This window comes from Panthera onca, chromosome D1 (assembly GCF_046562875.1).
Source record: "Panthera onca isolate mPanOnc1 chromosome D1, mPanOnc1 haplotype 2, whole genome shotgun sequence".
NCBI lineage: Eukaryota > Metazoa > Chordata > Mammalia > Carnivora > Felidae > Panthera > Panthera onca.
Window position 1 is genome coordinate 558,536 of NC_138348.1, and position 19,166 is coordinate 577,701.

The window sequence follows — 19,166 nt, forward strand, 5'->3', positions numbered from 1 at the left end:
CCGTGCGACTGCGCCCTAGGCCCGAGCCCCCTCCAGCTCCGTGAGCGGGGCGGAGGGCGTCCGGAGGCTCAGACCTCGGCCCCAGAGCGCGGGCTGACTTCCCGGCGGGACGCCTCAGCGGCCCCGAGCACACCCCTGGCCCGGCCCCTGGACACAGTCAGGAGCACGGTGCCTCCCTCGTCCCTTGGGGCAGGAGCGTGAACCGGGAGAGAAGACCCCTGCCTGTGGACGGAGGTCTGCGCTCCGTGGACGTGGGTCCCTCCCTGTGGACGAAGACCCCTCCCTGTACATCAAGGTCTCTCCTCGTTGATGGAGGTCCCTCCCTGTAGGCGAAGGTGTTCCCCCCCCCCCCCCCCAGCGGACCAGGGTCCCTTCCCGTGGATGATGGTCGCTGCCTCGTGGATTTGGACATTTAATACTTGGTCACTGAGACTGAAGACATAACGTGGAATGCCAGGGGCAAAGCGCCCTGCCCAGTGGGGCTCATGTCTTGGGGGTGAGGGCTGGGATATGGATTCATAGAAGGTGACATTCGTTTGTTAGTGAGAAGAGCAGTGGAGTGGGCAGGCTAACGGGGAGAGGGGGTGGGGGCCGGGGTGGGAGCTCAGATGGGTAATAGGGGGGCACATCTGAGGAGCTGGATGAACCGCTCACCTGGGGCACGGAGGGTGGGCCTGGTGAGGGCAGGGTGGGAGTCTGGAGGCCAGGGAGGGGTGTGCAGGTGTCCACGGAAGCAGGGGCAGGATGGATGGGTTCTGCCTCACCAGGATGGTTGTGGGGAGACAGAGGTATCCAGGGTCACTGGGGCTCAATGAGTCCCTGGAGGAATGTGGGTATCACTTCCTGAGATGCTTCAGGGTGCTGAGTTTGGTAAGGAAATCTAGGATGTTGTTTGGCCAAGCTGCATTTGGAGCAGTGTTTCCATAGATTGTCTAGGAGGCAGTCGGATGGGCCATCAGCAGATTCCTGGGTGTTCTCTAAGGCCTGGGCTGGAGAGCAGGGAAGGGCTTGGGCGCAAGCTGATAGTTAAGAGAAGCAGCTTCACCCTTTGGCCCCACAGGCCACCTCCAGGACCCCCTGCTTCCAGGGTGGAGGGGCGGGCAGCAGGGTTCCCCCAAGGTCCTGCCAGCCTCTGCCCTGAGTAGGGAAACCTTGGTCATGGGTAAGAAATGCCAGAGAGGGTGAGTCTAGGCCAAGGTGCATCTCCTGGGCACGCCTCCTCCACCGCCCCTGGCTCTGTCCTCTGCCCGGCTAAGCCCCACACTCCCAGGAGTCCTGACTAGCAGCGACACAGTCAGGACCTCAACCCCTGCAGGACCCTCCCTCCAGAGTGAAGCAGGAGCTAGGGCCTCCTGGCGCTGGCAGGGCCTCAGGACAGGGGACAGGGGACAGGAGCCGTGTTGGGTGGGTGAGGGACTTTGGATGGAAACCAACAGGACTAAGGTCAGACCACAAGCTAGGCCTAGCCACATGAAGAGCTTCCCCGCCATGCACACTCGTGGGACCCAGGGGCTGGAGATGCCAGGCTGCAGCAGGGACCACGGGATCCTCCTGCTGGCACTGTCCCCCCCACCCCCCACCACCACCCCAGGGCAGCCCTAGCACCTACCTCCTCCTGCATCACAGGCTCATTAAGCCACTTTGGTCGTCTCCATCGCTAAGAGGATGGAAAAGGAAGCCTGGCTGTGACACCGTGCAGCAAGGCTGTTGTATGCATGTGTGTGCACCAGCGTGCGCCCCACTGCACACCCAGGCCCTTGCACGATGCCTGCCGGCTGGACCCACCCACCCCAGCAGGCGGAGCACACCTAGTCCACGTCCCCTGTATGTGCGCTCTTGCTCTCGCACGTGTGCATGACCCTGACCCCAGTCCAGGGCGGCGTGCTTGGGCCCCTCAGCGGCTCCCAGCACAGGCACCTGTAAGGGTCTGGGTCCCCTGTGGCATGTGGAGTTGAGGTGGGCAGCCTGCACGGGGACAGGTGTGCTGATATGGGGCCTTGCCAACCAGGAGCCTCATTCCGGGTCTGGCAGCAGCCTGCCACTCGGTATGTGTCCCTGTGGACAGTAAGGACCTGGACAGGATGATGCCCGAGGCCCCGTCATGGTGACTGGGGTGAGCCCGAGGTGGGGGTGCCCCCCAGGTGGGCTTGTGGTCTCTTGCCCTCTGCACACACCCAGCTGTGCTGGCTCATCTGCCTACTTCCTGAGTGGGTTCCCATTCCAGTGGGTCAGCCCCCCTGCCCCTTAGACCCCCTCACCTCCAACAGGCGAGGAGAGGGTGCTACTCAGGTCCTGCTTTGGGTGTGATTGGGGCTGCTGCAGAGGGAAAGACTGGCAGGTAACCCTTCCTCCCAGGGGTGGAGCACAGGAGGGCCTCGGCGGACCAGACGGGTCTGCAGCCAGTGGCCCACATCTGGATGACTGTCTCCTGGGAAGGATCCAGGCCCAAGAGGAAGGGCCTCCCCCTCTAGGGCCCCGTGGAGGGGGCACCTCCCATTTCCATCCTGCTGAGCCTCTTCCCTAGGCCTTTGCCCAGAGTCACACATAAGGTCTCGGGGTATGGGGCTCATGGGCGTGGAGTTCTGGGGCATCGTCTACAAGCTCTTTGGGAACCTCGTCCTCCAATAGTGACTGCTCAGGTGGGGCAGGTAAGGTTGGAGGGGTGCTTGGGGACTGAGCACAGAGGCTCTGCTGGAGGTGTAGGGATGCCCTTGAACCCGGGGTTTTGCTTTTTGTTCAGGGATCCTGAAACACAAGGTGCAGGGATCACATGACCTGTCGTCACGCGCCAGGAAAAGGTTTTGTCGTTTCGTTCCTGTCCATGGAAATTGCCCCAGATGGAGGAAGGGTGGGTGCGTGAGGAGCCATTCCTGGAGGACCTTCCAGCAGGCGGGCTGACCGATGCCTCAGGACCTCCAGTCTCCCCTCCTTCCTTCCTTAGCAACTTCCTCATTCTCAGAGCATGTCTGAGCCTTGTCCTAGGTGCCTTTGCACCGGCTAGGCCTCCCTTTGAAATGCTAGAGTTCCTCCTTGTCTGTCAGACTCCTAACTGTCCCTCAAAGCCCATGGGCACCAGATGCACTGTTTGCCCAGCACTCCCCTCCTGAGAACACCCTCCAAACTTACAAGCCCCCCTCGCCCTCCACCCCCATTAGCTCAGCCCAACCACTGGGTGGACCTCAGGAGACTTGGGACTGGCCTCTCTCTCAGGGCCGGTGTGTCATGGGCAGCCCTGCCGGCCAGGCCGCCTGCCAGGTGACTCATGTCTCTGGCCCCAGATGCACCCCTCTTCCCAGCTGGGCTTGGACCCCTCAGCTCCTGGTTTTTCTTTGGCTGAGGCTGGGCCGGGTGGGGTCTGGAGACTTAGACCCCAGGCACTTGTGAGTCCTGTAGGCCCTGAACCAGACAGCAGGGGGTGGCAAATGGCAGCCCCTAGGGCATGGGGGGCTGCTGAGGCCAGGGCAGTGGGCTGGGAGCACAGGATCCCTTCACCTAGTGTAGAGCTCGGTGGTGCTGTTGACAGGGTGGGAGTAGCTGGTTCCCCACCCGCCCCCGGGCTGGCAGGGTGTGGCTGGAAGATGTCAGACAAGTGGGCAGTTTGGTGGCCTGGAGTGAGGCGATGTGACAGGCAGGCTGCGTGTCCTGCCCAGGACGTTAGGACAGGGATCAGCGGGTGGATGGGAGGACCCAGAGGAGAGTCTGAATGGGGTTCCCCTCAAACACCTCCAGGTACCACCGAGCTGGGGGGAGGCAGCTGCTGGCTCACACTCATCCTTTGTTCCCAGATGGGTCCCAGGGACATCACCCGAGCGTTCTCTGCAGCAGCCCGAGGGGAAGCTGTTCTCCTGGCAACAGTCCCCCGCTGTGCTGCGGCCACCAGGCAGGCGGCACAGCCCCTCACCCTGCGCGGCAATCCTGACAGCCCTCGCCGGCCCTGCCTTGGCCAAAACACCAGACAGAAATGTGCAGGCACCCTGGGACCCAGGAGCCTCTGCCAGTGTGGCCCTGGGACCAAGTGTGAGGTCAGGGGCCGCTGGGCCAGGGCAGGCCCCGAAGACCAAGCCCCAGAAGTCAGGGAGGACTGGCCCCGGCGACTCGGGGGCAGTGAGATTGCCACCGTGCCTGGTCAGTCTGCCCCAACCAAGGAAGAGAGGATCTACAGGACCGCACTTGGCCCCTTGCCTATATCTGGGGAGGGCAGGGTCCTGAGACAGTGACCAGCTCTACCCCCTGGTCACACCAAGAACACCTGCCAGGATGGGAGTTCCCCAAAGAGGAGTTTCACGCTCTTGGGGAAGGAAGGGGTGCTAGAGGGGAAAACGAAGTGGACACACACACACACACACGTCGCCTCCGTCCTCACAACCTGCTCACACGTGCCCTGCGAAGCCCACACGTGACACCATATGGCATGGCCGTAGGGAGACCTTAGCTGCGGCACAAAAGGCTCAGCAAACAGGGGCTGAGACTCTAGGTCTCCGGGGAGCCCCTGTGGCGCGGGGAGGGGGGCAGGTCCCCGTCTGGCAGCATCCAGCCAGTGGACGCCTCTGTCCAGGAGACGATGCTCGCACCTGAGTTTTTCTGATGTCCTTGTAAGTGTGATTTAGATTTAGAGCATGTACATTTTTAAAGTTTTTATTTTTTAAGTGGTCTCTACAACCCAATGTGGGGCTCAAACTCACAACCCCTAGATCAAGAGTCTCATGCTTTACTGACTGAGCCAGCCGGCCGCCCCTGTTGTATGTACTTTTTTTTTTTAATGAATATATATATTTAAAGTATTTGTGAGAGAGAGCATGAGTGGGGGAGAAGCAGAGAGGGGCACAGGTGAGCTGAAGCAGGCTCCATGCCGTCAGCACAGAGCCCGACTCGGGCCTCAAACTCACGAACCACGGGATCATGACCTGAGCGGAAGTCAGACGTTCAAGTGCCTGAGCCACCCAGGCGCCCCTGTGTGTACTTTTTCATACACGGTACTTTTTTTAGACCTTTTGCCTCATTTTGGAAAGGTCCCTACATTGCTGAGTTTGCGGACGCAACAAGACAGAAACTGAGCGTCAGAACCCCACATGGGGCCCGCCGGACCTCGACCAACTTATTCTAACATTCCCAGGGAAGCGACTCCAGTAACAGAGCATGTGGGGAAATCAGAAATAAAGAAACAGGAGATTATTACCAAGTGATGTCACAAAGCTACACCAACAGGTAGCAGGCAGGCATTGGCTGAGCCAGGCTCAGAACAGGCCTTGACTGTGCTGACCAGTGACAGCCAGAGGTGGTGTCATTGACGTGACAGGGACCACCCTGTGCTCCGTCGGATCTGCTGATGGAAAAGAAGTAACTAGATTTCCGGCTGACTCCACACACAAAACCCGAGGCCCAGACAGATTAAAAGATGCCACTTTTTAAAACATTTATTCATATCTGAGAGAGGGGGAGACACAGAATCCAAAGCAGGATCCAGGCTCTGAGCTGTCAGCACAGAGCCGGACACGGGGCTCGAACCCACGGACCGTGAGACCATGACCTGAGCCGAAGTCATACCCTCACTGGCTGAGCCACCCAGGCGCCCCGAGAAATGGCATTTACTAAACACCAGCAAATGCTGAGAATATTAGCGGGCGATAAGCAAGTGAGTGTCCTTCCTCCTAACCGAGATCCGCGAGCATATGCGCTGAAGGGAACAGTGGTTACGAGTGATCGACTCAGGCTTCAGAAGCTCTGCACTCAGGAGACCCAGCCAGAGGTAAGCCGGCCGCCGAGTAAAGACGTTTGCAGTGTGGCACAGGCTTCGTACGCAACACACCTACAGAAGTCCCCCAGGCAGATGAGAGGAAGGCGTTCCGTGTACCAGAAAAATGGGCAAACGGCACCAACAGGAAAAACCACAGAAGGGGAGACCCAACTGGCCAAGAACTTTGTGAAGAGGAGTACGTCAGATCAGTGCCAATAGAAACCACCAGAAGAGGGCAGTTTGCCTCATTTGGGCTGGAGTGTTTCACCCCACCCCCGGTCGCGGTGGAGAGGGGAGCAGTGCTGTCACGGCCGGCCCCCAGGCACCAGACGGAGCGGCGGGGTTCATGCTCAGTGCCCCTGGGCTGCGCGCTTAGAGTCGGTGAAGAGGGTACTTTTTCGGGGCACCTGGGTGGCTCAGTCGGTGAAGCGATGACTCTTGGTTTCAGCTCAGGTCATGATCTCACGGTGCGTGGGTTTGAGCCCCTGAGTCGGGCTCTGCCCTGACGGTGCGGAGCCTGCCTGGGATTCTCTCTCTCCCTCTGTCTCTGCCCCTTCTCCTGCTGTCGCGCTCTCTCAAGGTAAACACTTAAACGAAAGAGATGGTACATTTTATGTTACGTGTATTTTGCCACAAAACAAAAGAAAGATGTGCTTGAATCACACACATGTCCCACCCCAGGGACACATGGGACAAGGGGAGTTACAAGGATTTTCATCTCTGTGTCTGAAGTTGCAAACGTTTGGAAACCACGTGAGTGTGCTGTGAACCGGTGAATCCGATGGGCAGCCTCGGGGGGATATCCGTGTCAAAGGCCAAGCTCTGGACTCCGGACTCGTCCTCACGGTCGCCTCTGCTCGTTGCAAAAATCCTCTAAAATGTCAGAGGGGTTTGTCTGTTTTTAAGGAGCAAGCCACAGAGTGGAGAAAATGGGAGCGGGGACTGGACGGCAGACGGGTGGCGGGTGTCCCCGCGTGGCCGGAGGGCAGACGGCGCCCTCGGGCCACTGGGCTGGAGGCCGGACCTCTGGGCAGTGTCCACCCCGCAGGCGCCCCCATGTGGCCGGGTAGCCGGAGCAGCCAGGTCAGAAGGAGGTTCCTGGACCCGGAGGGGGCGTGTCCGGGCGAGGACGTCAGGTCTGTTTTGGATGTTTTCACTCCGAGGAAGCTTTCCGGGCCTGTCTGGGCCTGAGGAGCAGACACCCAGATGGGGTGCGCACCCTGGGAGGGCGGGCATGCCAGCTCCACGAGGCTGGGGGCAGGAGGGGCCCAAGGTGGCAGACCCCCGGGGAGCACTTCTGGGGCCCGTGGCACTTAGCTCCCTCAGCCCACGCGCCTGCAGTCTTGCCCACAGCCGGGGTCAGTCCAGTGGGACGTCTGGCCAGAGTGGGCTCAGGGAGCTGTGGGCAGCGGGGCGGTAAGAAGGGGAAAGCCCACCTCCACGGTGTCCCCTGTGCCCCCCACAGACCGGGAGCTCACTGCAGAGAGTGGCGGAGAAAGCACCCCCCACCGGCCCCGCTGGCCAGAGGGTCAGCCTGGGGAGCAAGGTCCCCCTGCCGCATCCCGTGTCCTCGCTGCTCCAGTCCCAGCCCTGCCCTGTGCACCGTGGCTGGCAGCCCAGGCCTGCGGGCAGGAGCCCATCTAGGGTCAGGGTGGGCAGCAAGGCCTGGCTGTGGGTGCCTGAGGTGGGGCAGGGCCCAGGATCAGAGGCATAGGGGTGGCAGGAGGGGCCGGTGAGGGCCACCTGAAGCTCCCCATACCTCCCTGGAAAGCCTGCTGGTGTGGATGCGACCACCCCCCACCCCCGATGGGAAGCCTTCCCCCGGCCCCATGTAGGTGAGGACACCAGCCCAGCCATTGAACAATACAGTTTATTTCAGACTTGGCCTCCACTCAGGCCCGGGGTTCCTGTGGTTGGCTGGCCAGGCAAGGACACGTCGGGCTCCCACAGTGCCCAGGGCCACCCTCCAGAGCCTGCCCACTGTCCCCATGCCAGGGGCCAAGCTGGGACCAGATGTGCTAAGGAGGGGCTGCAGAGCAGTGTCCCTGCAGGCACAGAGGGGCGATGGACGTGGGCGCTGGTCACCCACCAAGCAGCTCTATTCTACCTGTGTTATTGCATGTATACGCTTGTTAGAATCAAAGGGTGCTGGGAGAGGCGGGAGGAACCCCTCCGTGCGCCCCCATCTCCGTCCTCCCCGCCAGGCTCCCAGCTGGCCCCAGGACAAGGAGGAGGCTCAGGGCAGGAAGTGAGGCGGTCCCAGCCTCGGGGGCTCCCCTGGAGCACAAGCCGGGTGAAGTATGGGAGCCCCCCCTCCCCAGACCGGCCTTTGGGCTGTGTGTCCACCCAGCCAGGGTTCAGGTGACGGGCAGGGGCGGCATAGAAGGTCTGCCCCTGTGACTGTTTGACTCAGGGCGGCCCCACTGCTCCGGCCCTGCCCAGGTGGAACACCCCCCCCAACCCTGCCCAGCTACAAAGGGCAGAAATGGGGCCCCACTGCACCGGCTCCGCCCAGATGGACCTCCCCCACCCTTGCCCAGCTACAAACAAAGAGCGGAAATGGGGAGAGTGAAACAGCCGTACCCTTTAATGCGTCCACACGGGCTGGGCCCTTGCCAGAGCCCGTCCCAGACCCCTACCCGGCCCTGGGGCCTCTCGGCACAAGCTGGCGCACATGAGTGGGTCCGCTGTGGACGCACCTGCCCAGAGGCGGTGGGCCACGCTCACAGTCCACTCTTTCCACCGCCCCCGGCAAGACCCCTGCCCCAAGCTGGAGCTCTGTCCTGTGCTCCTCAGTAAACTCTGGAGCCTGGGCTCCTTCTGCCCCAGAGATTGGGAAGGGAAAGTGCTGGGGGGCCAGTGAGGGGGCCTGGTTTCCATTGCTCGCCTGTCCAGCTCTCTCCCTCTGTGTGTATGTGGGGGTAAACGCGTATATATGTGTATATCATGTATGTACGTATGTATACGTAGCTGTGTGTGAGCTCGGCATGCACTACATTCCTGAGGTCTGTACAGGAAGTGGCTGGGCCCCCACCTGGGCACCAGCCATCATTTTTTCCGGGCCAGGAAGGCCACACCAAGAATTAGGGCTGCGGCTGCCACAGCCACACCCCCAGCCACCAGGAGCGGGGTCAAGTTCTCAAAGGGGCAAGGGCCTCGGCCCCCTGAGCCCCCGCTGGGGGCTTCGTCCTCCTCAGCGCCGTCCCCGGGGCCCTTGGGCTCGGGGGTCGCATCCGGGCTGCTGGGGGCTGCAGGGGCCGGCTTCAGGTTGCTGTGGTTATTGAGAAGCGTAGGGTCTGCCTTGGCAGGGGTCTTCTTGGCAGTCGGTGGTGTGGGGGCCGCTGGAGGCTCCTGCTTCTCTGCCTGAGCCTCCTTCTTCCCAGGTTTAGCCGAGGGAGCTTTGCCATCCACAGCTGGCGGGGCTCTGGCCTCAGCAGCGGCCTGGGGAGCCTTGGTGTCGGGCTTGGGGCTGCTGGTCGACTTCCCTCTGGACTCCATGGCGGGTGGTGCTGGCAGGCTTTGTGGGGTGTGCGTGAACAGGCAGGTAGCTGGACCACAGCGGCTCAGGACAGCTCACTCCTGGGCATTATCTAGGCCTGGAGAGAGACACGATGAGGCTGTGGCCAGAGACTAAGCCCTCCTGTTCAGCCCCTACCACCTTGCCCCCAGAGAGACCCTGTCCAGTTCTCCGGACCAACCCCCAGCTCTGGATGCTTGCTCTCCATCTCCCCCCCGACCACTCCCTGAGAAGCCCCTCCAACCACACAGGCAGAGCCTCTGGGCCCTGAACAGGCTGGGGGTGCCGGAGGAGACCGGCCAGAGACCTCAGTTTCCTCCTTTGCAAAATGGTCCTGCCCATACACGTGCTGTTTCCATCTGAAGCCAGGGTAGGGAGGCCCTTGATGGGGAAGTGAGACCCCACCCGGCCCCGAGGAGGGTATGTGGTCAAAGTAGGGCATGGCAGCTAGGGTGCGCCTGGGGCAGAACCAACCGGATACCGTCTCAGGAAGACTGGGTCCAAGTAGAGAGGGGGCAGGGCAGGAATCCAGAGTCTGGGCTCTCTGGTGCCAGCAGGGTGGGTGTGGGCCCAAGGCTGCCACAGCAGGGATGCAACACACCTGAGGTGTCTCCCCAGGAGGCTGGAGAAGCCAGTCAGACAGGCAGTGACAGGCCTGTGCCTCCTGGAAGGCATCTGCCCCTCCCCGGCCCCTGGTACCCACCCCAAGGCCAGCTTCGCCCGCTCCAGTTCAAGGGCAGGGAGTCCTTCCCGAGTCTGAGGCTGTGCCTGCCTCTAGGGCAAGGGGGGCGGTTTCCTGGTGTGAGCCTGGAGTGGACAGACCACGTCACTCAGTCCCAGCACCCTCAAATCTGGGCCAGGGCAGAGCATCGGGGCTCGGGGCTGTAGGAGAGGCCTGGCCCAGACCCTCAGTGTTTGAGTTGGGGGTACCGGGGACACGGGGCTGGGCCCGAGTCCTCTCTCCCCAAAGACCTGGACACCAGCCGTCTGCCTCTCCTCCGTGAGGATTAGAACCCCCCGGCCCCTCCTCCCGCCTCCACCCCCACCTGCACAGGGAGAGGGCGCCCACTGGGAAGCAGCAGCCCAGGTTTTCCACCCAGGCCAGGCACACTAACCACACCTGAAGGTCACCTGTAGGTCACAGCATGATGGGGGTGTCCTGAGAGCAGCCCCGCTGCTGGCCCGCTTCCCAGGGAGCTCCAGCGGCCCGCCACCCCTGCTGTTCTGGATGGGCATCCAGCTGCTAGGCGCCAAGTTTGCAAAGGGCAGGTGGTCTGCCTCCCCACCCCCCCCCACCCCGTTATTTTTGTCTCACACTGACGTCACCCCCCTCCCCCTCCCAGGAGCCGCCGGGCTGGAGCGAGCCAGGGGCCCGCAACGCGCCCCCAGTGACCTTCAAGGCGAGAGCCCGCGATCCGCCCCGCGGGGCCGCCCCGGCCCCAGAGACCCCAGTGCCTTACGCTGCTGCTCCCGGTGATCCCACCTCGGCGCTGCGCGCTCTCCGCGGGACCAGGGCCGGCGGCGGGCGGGCGGCGGCTGCGGCTGCGGCTGCGGGGACTGGGAGTTTCCCACAATGCACTGCTCTCAGCGCAGCGAGCCGAGGGGGCGGGGGCTACCTCGCCGCCGGCTCCGCCCGCCCGCCCGCCCGCCCGCAGCCACCCGGGGGCCCCCAAACCCAGCTCCGCCTTTGATCCCTAAGGCGGCTTGCAGTCAGGAAAGCAAGGGGTGGACGCTGCCCTTCCCGCACCCCCAACCCAGCCAGAGCAGGAGTCCGGTGGTTAGCCCAGGCCCGGTGCCGGTCAGCGGGTGGGCGGACAGAGGGAGGTCTGCAGGAGGGAGGCCAGTCCCAAAGAGAAGGCTGCCCTCCCCCAGTCGGTTCCAACAGATCTCAGAGAAGAGGGTATCTACTTAGAATATTTATTTATCTTCTCACGGGACAAGACACAAAAAGTTACAACTTCTTAAATCTCTTCAAAAGAAAAAAATATAATTCTGTAAGCAGCAGCAGCAGCTTCCAAGGTACAGATGTGGTGGGAGAGGACAGCTCCCAGGAACAACCGTGAACTGGGTGGGGGGGCCCAGGCCTGAGCCCCAGGTAGTGTCACTGGGAAGGGGCCTCCGGGGAGGGAGCCCGGGTGGGGGTACACAGCACCAGCACATCAGGATCAATCACCAACACAATCACGTAGCCTGGGGTGGGGCGGAGCAGGGGTGGGGGGCAGGCCGGCTTCAATTCACAACATCAATGAAAGAGGGGGGTCCCGGGAGGGCAGAACTTCTGGAGTGTGGTCAGGGGCCTTAAGAAGAGGCCCAGAGAGTAGGGTGGGCCCTGGGAGGGCTGAGGGGGCATGTACTGCCCCCAGAAATAAAGTGGGTACCCCAGGCTCCTACTGGTCCTCATGCCTGCCCTCCCCACTGGCCAATCCCAGACCCAGGGCAGGGGGCAGGGGGGTGTCTCTGAAGAGGGGTCTGCTGAGAGGCAACAAGAACCAGGCTGGAAAAATAAATGCCTGGATGGGGTCAGAGGGGAGAGCCTAGAGCACACGGCACAAACACGCACACATTGCCTGGCCACGTGGGTAAGGCCGGCGGCCCTGCCACAGCCCTGTCTCTGAGAGGCCAGGCCGGTTGAGGGCTGGTGGACACGATCTGCCCCCCAGAACATTCTCACATGCACACAGACCTTACACACCATGGGTCCCCAGCCTGGGGTGGGGGTAGAGAGGCCCCACCGGGAGGGATGCTGGGTCCCACAGTAGAGTAGGGGGGCTTGCCCTGGGAGTCAGAACCCAGTGACCCCCCTGCACCTGGGACTCCTGGCTCAATATGGGGAGCAGGAGACCTCCTGCAAGGCTGGCTGGGGGGCAATGTGGAGTCCGGGCTGAGGCGAGAAGGGCGACGGCAAGGGGAGGCTGGACGGATGGACACAAGGATGGACAGAGCACTTGTGCTCAGCAAGTTAATAAATAGGTTTGTGCGGGGTCCCTTTGTAGACTAGGGGCCAAGCCTCGGGGACGAGAGCTGGTAGACTGGAGGGTAGGGTCCCGCTTGCCCAGCCCAGGCCTGGGGGCCCCAGCCCAGAGACCAGCTCTGTCCCTGGGGGTGTTCAGGCCGGGGTGGAGCTGTGGCGGGGGCTGGCTCCAGGAATGTAAAGATTTCTGCGCTTTCTACATAAATACGACGTTGATCCCAATGGTCGTGCAGGCAGGACCCCTCAGGGGCCCCTGTGTGCACCACCCACATGGACCCTGTGCCCCTCCTCTGCTTCCCCCCCATCCATGTGCGGAGAGGCAGACGGAGACTTCCTCTTGCTCAGTCCTGGGCAGGCCACCCGGCTCCGGCCCCGCTCTGGTCCCACGCGGCTGGAGGGCATAGGTGGCCTCCGGGCTCAGTGCTGGGGCGGCTGCAGCAGCCCCAGCAGGGTCTCGGCGATGCCCAGGAAGTAGACCACTTGAGCGATGCCGAACAGCGGGGCGATGACCAGGGCACGGCAGTAGGCACCCTTCAGGAAGGCCGAGGGGCCCTCGTGCCTCAGGATCTTCCTGTGGGGACGGGGCGGTCAGGGCTGGGGCCGGCCCACCCCCCACCCCCACCCCCACCCCCACGGGGCCTTCCCACCTGGCACAGTCCAGGAACCCAGTGTAGGTGTCCTCGTTGACTCCACGCTGCAGCGACTGGAGTCTGGTCTTCACCACTGCGGGGCAGGTGGGGGGAGAGGCGGGTCGTGCAGATCAGCATGGGGCCCTGCCCACCACCCACCCCGCCCCTGGGCCTGCATCCCCAGCTGTGGCCCCGGCACTGACCGTCACAGGGGTTGACAGCCACGGCAGCCGTGCTCCCAGCCACACAGCCAGCCAGGAAGGACACGTAGAAAGGAGACTTCTCCGCGGATGCCGGACGGCCCAGCTGGTTCAGGTTGGCAAAGAGGGGGAAGTAGACGATGGAGAAGGGGACGTCCCTGTGGGGGGGGGGGGGGGAGAGGGAGGGACGCTGGTGACCTCCGGTTGTGCGGTGGCCAGGCCTCCCTCCTTCCTCCCCTGACCCTCACCGTCCCCCCCCCACCGACCTGAGCAGTGTGGCCCCCAGTCCCTTGTAGAGGCCAGCGATGCCCCGGCTCCGAAGCAGGTCCCGGGTCAGCTGGGTGGCTGTAGGCCGGGGGGTGGCCGTGGCCTCCACGGAGGGCTGGGCGCCCCCTTGGGCCGACAGCTGGGCCTGGGCAGCCAGTATCTTCTTCTGGGCGGCTGGGGAGAGAAGGGATGGGCCTGCTTGCGAGGGGGGGTGGGGCGCCGGGAGCGGGGCCCTGGCTGTTGCCCCCGTCCCAGCTCTGTGTCCCCGCCCTGCACCCTCACCGAGGCGGCCGGCATCCTGAAGCTGGATCTTCAGCATCTCCATGGGGGTGGTCACAATCACCTGGCAGGTGCCAGCTCCACAGCCCGCCAGCATCTCCTTAAACAGGGTCAGCTTCTGCCTGCGGGGAAGGAGTAGGGCCCGTGGCGCAGAAGCTGAAGCCCCTGCCGCCCTGGGGGTGGAGGGTACAGGGAGTGGGAGAGGCGGACGCAGTCCCGTGGGGGTACAGCGCCCTCCAGCCCTGGCACCGAGCCCAACAGACAGATGGCCCCACGAGCAGGGCCCGGGAAGGTGGGAGGACCGTTCTCACGCGCACAGCCCTGGAAAAGCTGGGGGTCTCAAGTACCCAACGGGCCACCCTTTCGGTCCCACCCTCGGGTGACAGGGGAGCTGGTCAGCACCTCCCAAATCCCACCCCGCAAGGGGCAGTTCACAGTGGCCGGGGGCCAGGACCACTGGGGGCCTAAGCACCGCTGACTCAGCATCCGCTTCCCTCCCTGGACAGGAGGCAGAGAGGGAGTCAAGGTGAGGGGCACAGGAGGGCAGAGCTTTTGTCCTTTGTCAGGAGACACACACCCCTCCCCCTCACAACCTTGGCCCCCAGCCCCTCACCCGTCCTTGGAGAGCTGATATCGAAAGAAGTCGTTGGCGGCCAGCTTGATGGCCTTCTCCGGGGTGACGAGGGTCAGGTTCACGGCGGCTCCTGTGGGGTTGGGGAGGCTCTCAGCCAGCACTAGCCTCCCAGCTGGCAGAGCCCTGCCCCCGTCACTCCTTGGCCCGCTTCTCCTGCCCTCTCACCCACATTGGTGCCAGGCGGGGCAGGACCGGGCAGGGACAGGGGCAGTGCCTCCTCCAGGCTCTCTGCTCCCCCTCCCAGAGGAGCACCTCCCCTGAAGGACGGGGTGCTCACGCTGCTGGGGCCAGGGCTGCTGGGGAGGCAGCGGCGAGCCCCTTGAACGGCGTCTGGGCAGATCCGGGCCTGAGGATTGTCTCCTAATCGGCTTTGCAGCAGCACCCCCACCCCCTCCCGTCTCCCGGCACAGATGGAGCCCCACCTGCCCAGAAGACGAGGGAGAAGGCTGCAGCCACCATGGTAGAGACACCGTGTCCTGCCATGCTGGCAGGCAGTGGGGGTGGGGGCGAAGCCACAGAGGACTGCCCTCCCCATGGGTCCCACCCTGTGTCGTTGGCCCAGCACCCAGACCCCCGTGGGTCACGTCCACACCCACACACCTGGCCCAAGCGTGCCGCCCTGCCTGGTGCTGCCACCTGCCTCCCAGCTCCTCCAGCCTGGCCCCTCTACCCACGCCTGCCCCACCCCCGGCCTCACCTCGGTACATGCCAAAGTAGCCCTCCGAGCGGACGGTCTTGATGAGGCAGTCAGACCTGCAGCCAAGGGGAGGGGGTGAGCTGGGGACCAGCGACAGAGCTCCCCAGGCCTGCCCTGCCCTCAGTTTCCCCTTTTGTGGAACAGGGTGAGGGAGGCAGGAGCAGGGCTTAGGGGTCTGAGCCTTACCGCACTGCCCGCCCCCCCTCCGCCCCCGCAGGCTCACGAACTCCCCCCCCACCCCCTCCCCCTCGCACACTCACATGCTGCTGTACACGCGCTGGCCATTCTGCTGGTTCTGCAGCCTGGTCTTGGCCAGGTCGATGGGGAACACGCAGGTGACCCCGATCAGCCCGGCGATGCCGCCATTGATGAGCTTGGCTGGCAGACTGAGAACAGAGGGAGCGTCAGGAGAGTGGCCTCCCCGGCCATAGGTCAGGACACACGGGGTAGGGTGGAGCCAAGACCAAAGGCAGGGTCGCGTTCTGACCTGATCTGCTTATCAGCCATTTAACTGAGCGCGCCCAGGTAGGAGCCGGAGAGGTGGATGGTGGAAGACGGATGGACGAGGTAGAGGCGGCAGAGGGTGGGCGGGACAGAGGGGGAGGGGCGGTCCTCCACTTTCTGGGGAATTTCAAAACCACCACTTCTCTTCTAGAAGAGGGTGAGGAATCAGCAGAGGGAGGAACAGACCACACAGAGGCACATCAGGGAAGTAAGCTTCCCCCCCAGGCGACCTCCCCAGGTCTCGTGCCGGGTCACCAAGCCCCTCACCCGTCCGTGGCCCCATCTCTAGGGCCACCTGCTTTCCCCGCAGCCACCCCCCTGCCTGTGAGTCCTCCCAGCTGGCCTCGCTCACGCTCACACACACTCACGTGCACACTGAACACACACGTGAGCGCACTCTGCCTTTAAAGGGCCAGGCGCCTCTCCGGGAGTCAATTTCCCGGCCGGCCGGGCGTCTCAGCCCTGGACTGCGGGTGACCCCCTCATCCTTGAGCAGCGGCGGCTGGTGCCTGCCCTCTTCGGGATGGGGCTGGAGGCGCCGAGGAGCCCCCCAGCCCGAGCTCAGCTCACAGCTACCCAGGTAGATGACACCACGCCAGGAGCCGGCTCCACTGCCGTGGCTCCTCTCGGACAGACCCCTCCCCGCGGACAAGCACCATGCTCACCCACCCCATCCCTGCACCCACCCTCCTGTCCACCCTTCCCAGGAATCTCTCTCCCAGACACACAGACACACACACACACACACACACACACACACACACACACAGACCGGGGCTTCAGAAGCTTCAGGGGTGTTTGGGGCACAGGCTAGGGGGCAGCTGGGAGGGGATGGCTGGCTCTCTGAGGCTCCATGTGGTTGGTTCCCCCATCCACCCTAGGGGTTGGAGGAGACAGGGCCCCTCTCACTAGGCGCAGGGCAGGAAAGCCAGAGCCGAGCTCAGGAGCCTCCTGTCGGGGGGCCCCCCAGAGTCCTGGGGCCGGCCGGCCCCGCTGCCTCTGCTGGGGCCCCCACCCGCAGCACTGCCGCCCAGGGTCACAAGGCTGGCTCACACCCGTGGTCCCTCTGAGGACTGGTGACCTTCACCTCGGCTTTCCCAGGCCAGCCGTCCCCCGTGTCCCCGGCCCTCCGGCCCCATCACCTCCGAAGCCCCCAGTCCCGCTCACCCCGAGGACGGCACTCAGCTCCTCCAGGACTCCAGCCCGCGGGGCTCACAGAGGAGATCCAGTGGCCGAGGGAGGTGCCGGCGCACGGATTGGCCGCTGGGCGGGGCGGGGCCGGCCTTGGGGGGGCGACTTTCTCTTTCACTTTGGGCGCGCCTGGGCTCCCCGCAGCCCTGGGAGAAGGGATGGGAAGGGGTGTGACGGCTTCGGAGAGGCAGGGCCAGCCTCAGAGATTTGATCGGCCCCGGTGGGCCTGACTCAGGCCGACCCGGCCAAGCCAAGCCAGCTGCCCACAGGCACCCCAGCCCACGGCTGCCGCGACCCCAGCTGCCCAGTGGCTTTCCGTCCGCAGCCCACAGGCTGGATTTGTCTAGGACTCCAGGACCCAGAGAATGGGGCGCTCTCTGTGCCCAGGCACCCTGTGCACAGATATGGAGCATATCTGGTCCCTAGGGGGGTGGGGGGAGGAGTCTGTGCCCACTCCTCTTTGTGAAACTTGTGTGTATGTTGGATGAAGACACGTTTCGTGGAAACCTCACCCTAGGGCACAGGAAGACGAACCTGTTTAGTAAAAACACCAGAGAAGGGGTGGCTAGGTCTCCAGAGGCCACTGGCTGCCGCCCATAGGACCACTCACCTGCCAGGTCCAGAGGGCATGAGGACTGGCACTCCCAGAGCCCTCTGCCCTGCCAAGGGCCCCCGACGCACACGCCCAGGGCCTCAGTCCTCAGGACCTGCTTCCCCAGGCCCTATCCTACAGATAAGGGTGTGACCTCTGCACTTCAGCCTGACCTTTCCCTCCCCACCCCCACCCCACCCCCGCCACGTATAGGCTGGCCACAGCCAGCTCTCTGCTGCCCTAGGCTGTCAGGGGCAGGGTCCGGGTCCTCCCTCTGGTCTCCCAGAGGTCTACGCCTGCCCTCTGGGGAACTGAGTGAGCCCTGCCTCCTGGAGCATCACCAGATCCCACCTCCCATCCAAGGGAAGGGACACCTGGGTGACGGGGGTCCCGAAGTCAGACAGACCGTCAAGATGAGGAGGGGAGCGATGAGGCAGGCCCAGAGATCCCAAGCCTGAGAAGAGAGTGAGTCCTGGGGCCCCACATCACAAGCCATAGGCTGCAGAATGGAACAGGGAAGACGGTCGCTGGACCGACAGCCGTGACATGGAGGGGCTCTGCCTGGGGGAGACTGGCCAGGGGCCCAGTGGACCCGAAACCCCCTCTGTCCGTACTCACTCTGTGGTTCCCACCCCTGCTTATGAGACAGCTGTGGAAGGCCTTCCCTCTGCCCCTCTCGTTGCCACAGAAACCCGGCCACCAGAGCCAGGCCTGAGGCCCAGGGCTGTCCGTCCTCACTGTCCCCTTCTCCATTTGTGCGGCCAGGTAAACTAAGGACCTGAGCAGGCTGGGGCCGGTGCTGCCCACAGAGACCATTCACGGGATGATTCCGCTACTTCCAGACCCACCCGGGGAGAAAATCTCCCACCAGGGAAGTGGCGGAGCTCCCCTACCCCCACGAAAGGCGATGGGGGTGACGCTCAGTCTGGCACTGGCCGCAGGCTCCCCACTCAACCCCCCGCCCCCCCCTCCCCCCCCCCCCCCCCCCCCCCCCCGCTAGTCCCGTCCCCGTTGGAGGGGGCACTTTCTATCCTGTCGGAGGGGCCCCAATCCGCAGACAAAGGAGGCTTGGGTTGGGGGCTGCGGACTCCAGCTCAGAGGCCGGCTCAGGCCCCCCTGTCCCTTCCTCTGGAGGGGATGCAGACCGGGCCCGGGCGGTCACGCTGCCCCCACCAGGCGATGGCGACTCCAGCCACGCACGTGTCCACACAAGTCCGGCGGGGGTCCCACGTGTGTGCCCCCCCCCCCCCCGCGCGGCCTGGCCTCTACTGCTTGGGCTGTAGCCCCAGCTGTACCCACCCCGTGGGGACACGTGTGCGCGGGGAGCGCGCCCGGCACCGCCCGGGGTCGCGCACGGCCTCCCACACCCGGCCGGCAGCTGGTCGGAGCATCCGCCGGCCCGGGACACCCCACCCCCCAACCCCGGAGGCGCCTTGTCGGGGCAGCTGTCACCTCCCCCGGCCACCTCGGCGCCCCTCGCCCCCGCAGCCGGGCCGCACTCGGGTGGACGCCGCTTAAGGGACAGGCCGGGCGGGCACTCACCGCGCGCTCTGCCGCCGCCGCCACCGCCGCGCTCGCCTCCCCGCCGTGGCCGCGCGCCCGGCTGCTCCGAGGCGCGGAGACGCGTCCGCTCGGCGCTGCGCGCTCCGCCCCCTGCCCCCCGGCCCTCGGCAAGCGGGCTCCGGCTCCCCCTCCCGGCCGCCGCGGCCACTGCGCCCGCCCGGCCAGGGCCCGGAGGCCCCAAAAGGCCCTTCCTTGGTCTCTGGGCCTCGCGCCCCCGCAAGAGCCAGGGACCCAGTGATTAGTCCTGCTGGGCCAGCAGGTGGCAGGGAATGCTGCGACGGGGGTGTCCTAGGGCAGGGTGGTGTCCCGGGCCTCGCAGTAGGTGCTTGGAGAGATGGGAGCCGGCCCGGCACCTGCCCGCCAACAGGGCTGACGCGCCACCCCGCAC

The 19,166-nt window shown here is 64.3% G+C and overlaps 2 protein-coding genes across 3 annotated transcripts; both read right to left on the bottom strand.

The window, feature by feature from the left end:
• Nucleotides 1–8,294: 8,294 nt before the first annotated feature.
• On the bottom strand, nucleotides 8,295–10,840 carry CEND1 (cell cycle exit and neuronal differentiation 1). Of its 2 annotated transcripts, none has more exons than XM_060607585.3 (2): nucleotides 10,712–10,840; nucleotides 8,295–9,330 (listed from the first exon to the last, which is right to left on the bottom strand). In XM_060607585.3, exon 2 carries the CDS (start codon nucleotides 9,230–9,232, stop codon nucleotides 8,783–8,785), a length of 450 nt encoding a protein of 149 aa, XP_060463568.1. In that variant the 5' UTR covers nucleotides 9,233–9,330; nucleotides 10,712–10,840; the 3' UTR covers nucleotides 8,295–8,782. The 2 variants fall into 2 exon arrangements, with proteins under 2 accessions (XP_060463568.1, XP_060463569.1); XM_060607586.3 differs by having other exon boundaries at nucleotides 10,735–10,831.
• Nucleotides 10,841–11,154: 314 nt separating this feature from the next.
• SLC25A22 (solute carrier family 25 member 22) lies at nucleotides 11,155–18,885 on the bottom strand. The gene is made up of 11 exons (XM_060607590.3): nucleotides 18,758–18,885; nucleotides 16,600–16,769; nucleotides 15,416–15,579; nucleotides 15,189–15,314; nucleotides 14,929–14,984; nucleotides 14,211–14,301; nucleotides 13,601–13,719; nucleotides 13,318–13,492; nucleotides 13,055–13,209; nucleotides 12,870–12,945; nucleotides 11,155–12,793 (listed from the first exon to the last, which is right to left on the bottom strand). Exons 3-11 carry the CDS (start codon nucleotides 15,433–15,435, stop codon nucleotides 12,640–12,642), a joined length of 972 nt encoding a protein of 323 aa, XP_060463573.1. The 5' UTR covers nucleotides 15,436–15,579; nucleotides 16,600–16,769; nucleotides 18,758–18,885; the 3' UTR covers nucleotides 11,155–12,639.
• Nucleotides 18,886–19,166: the final 281 nt, after the last annotated feature.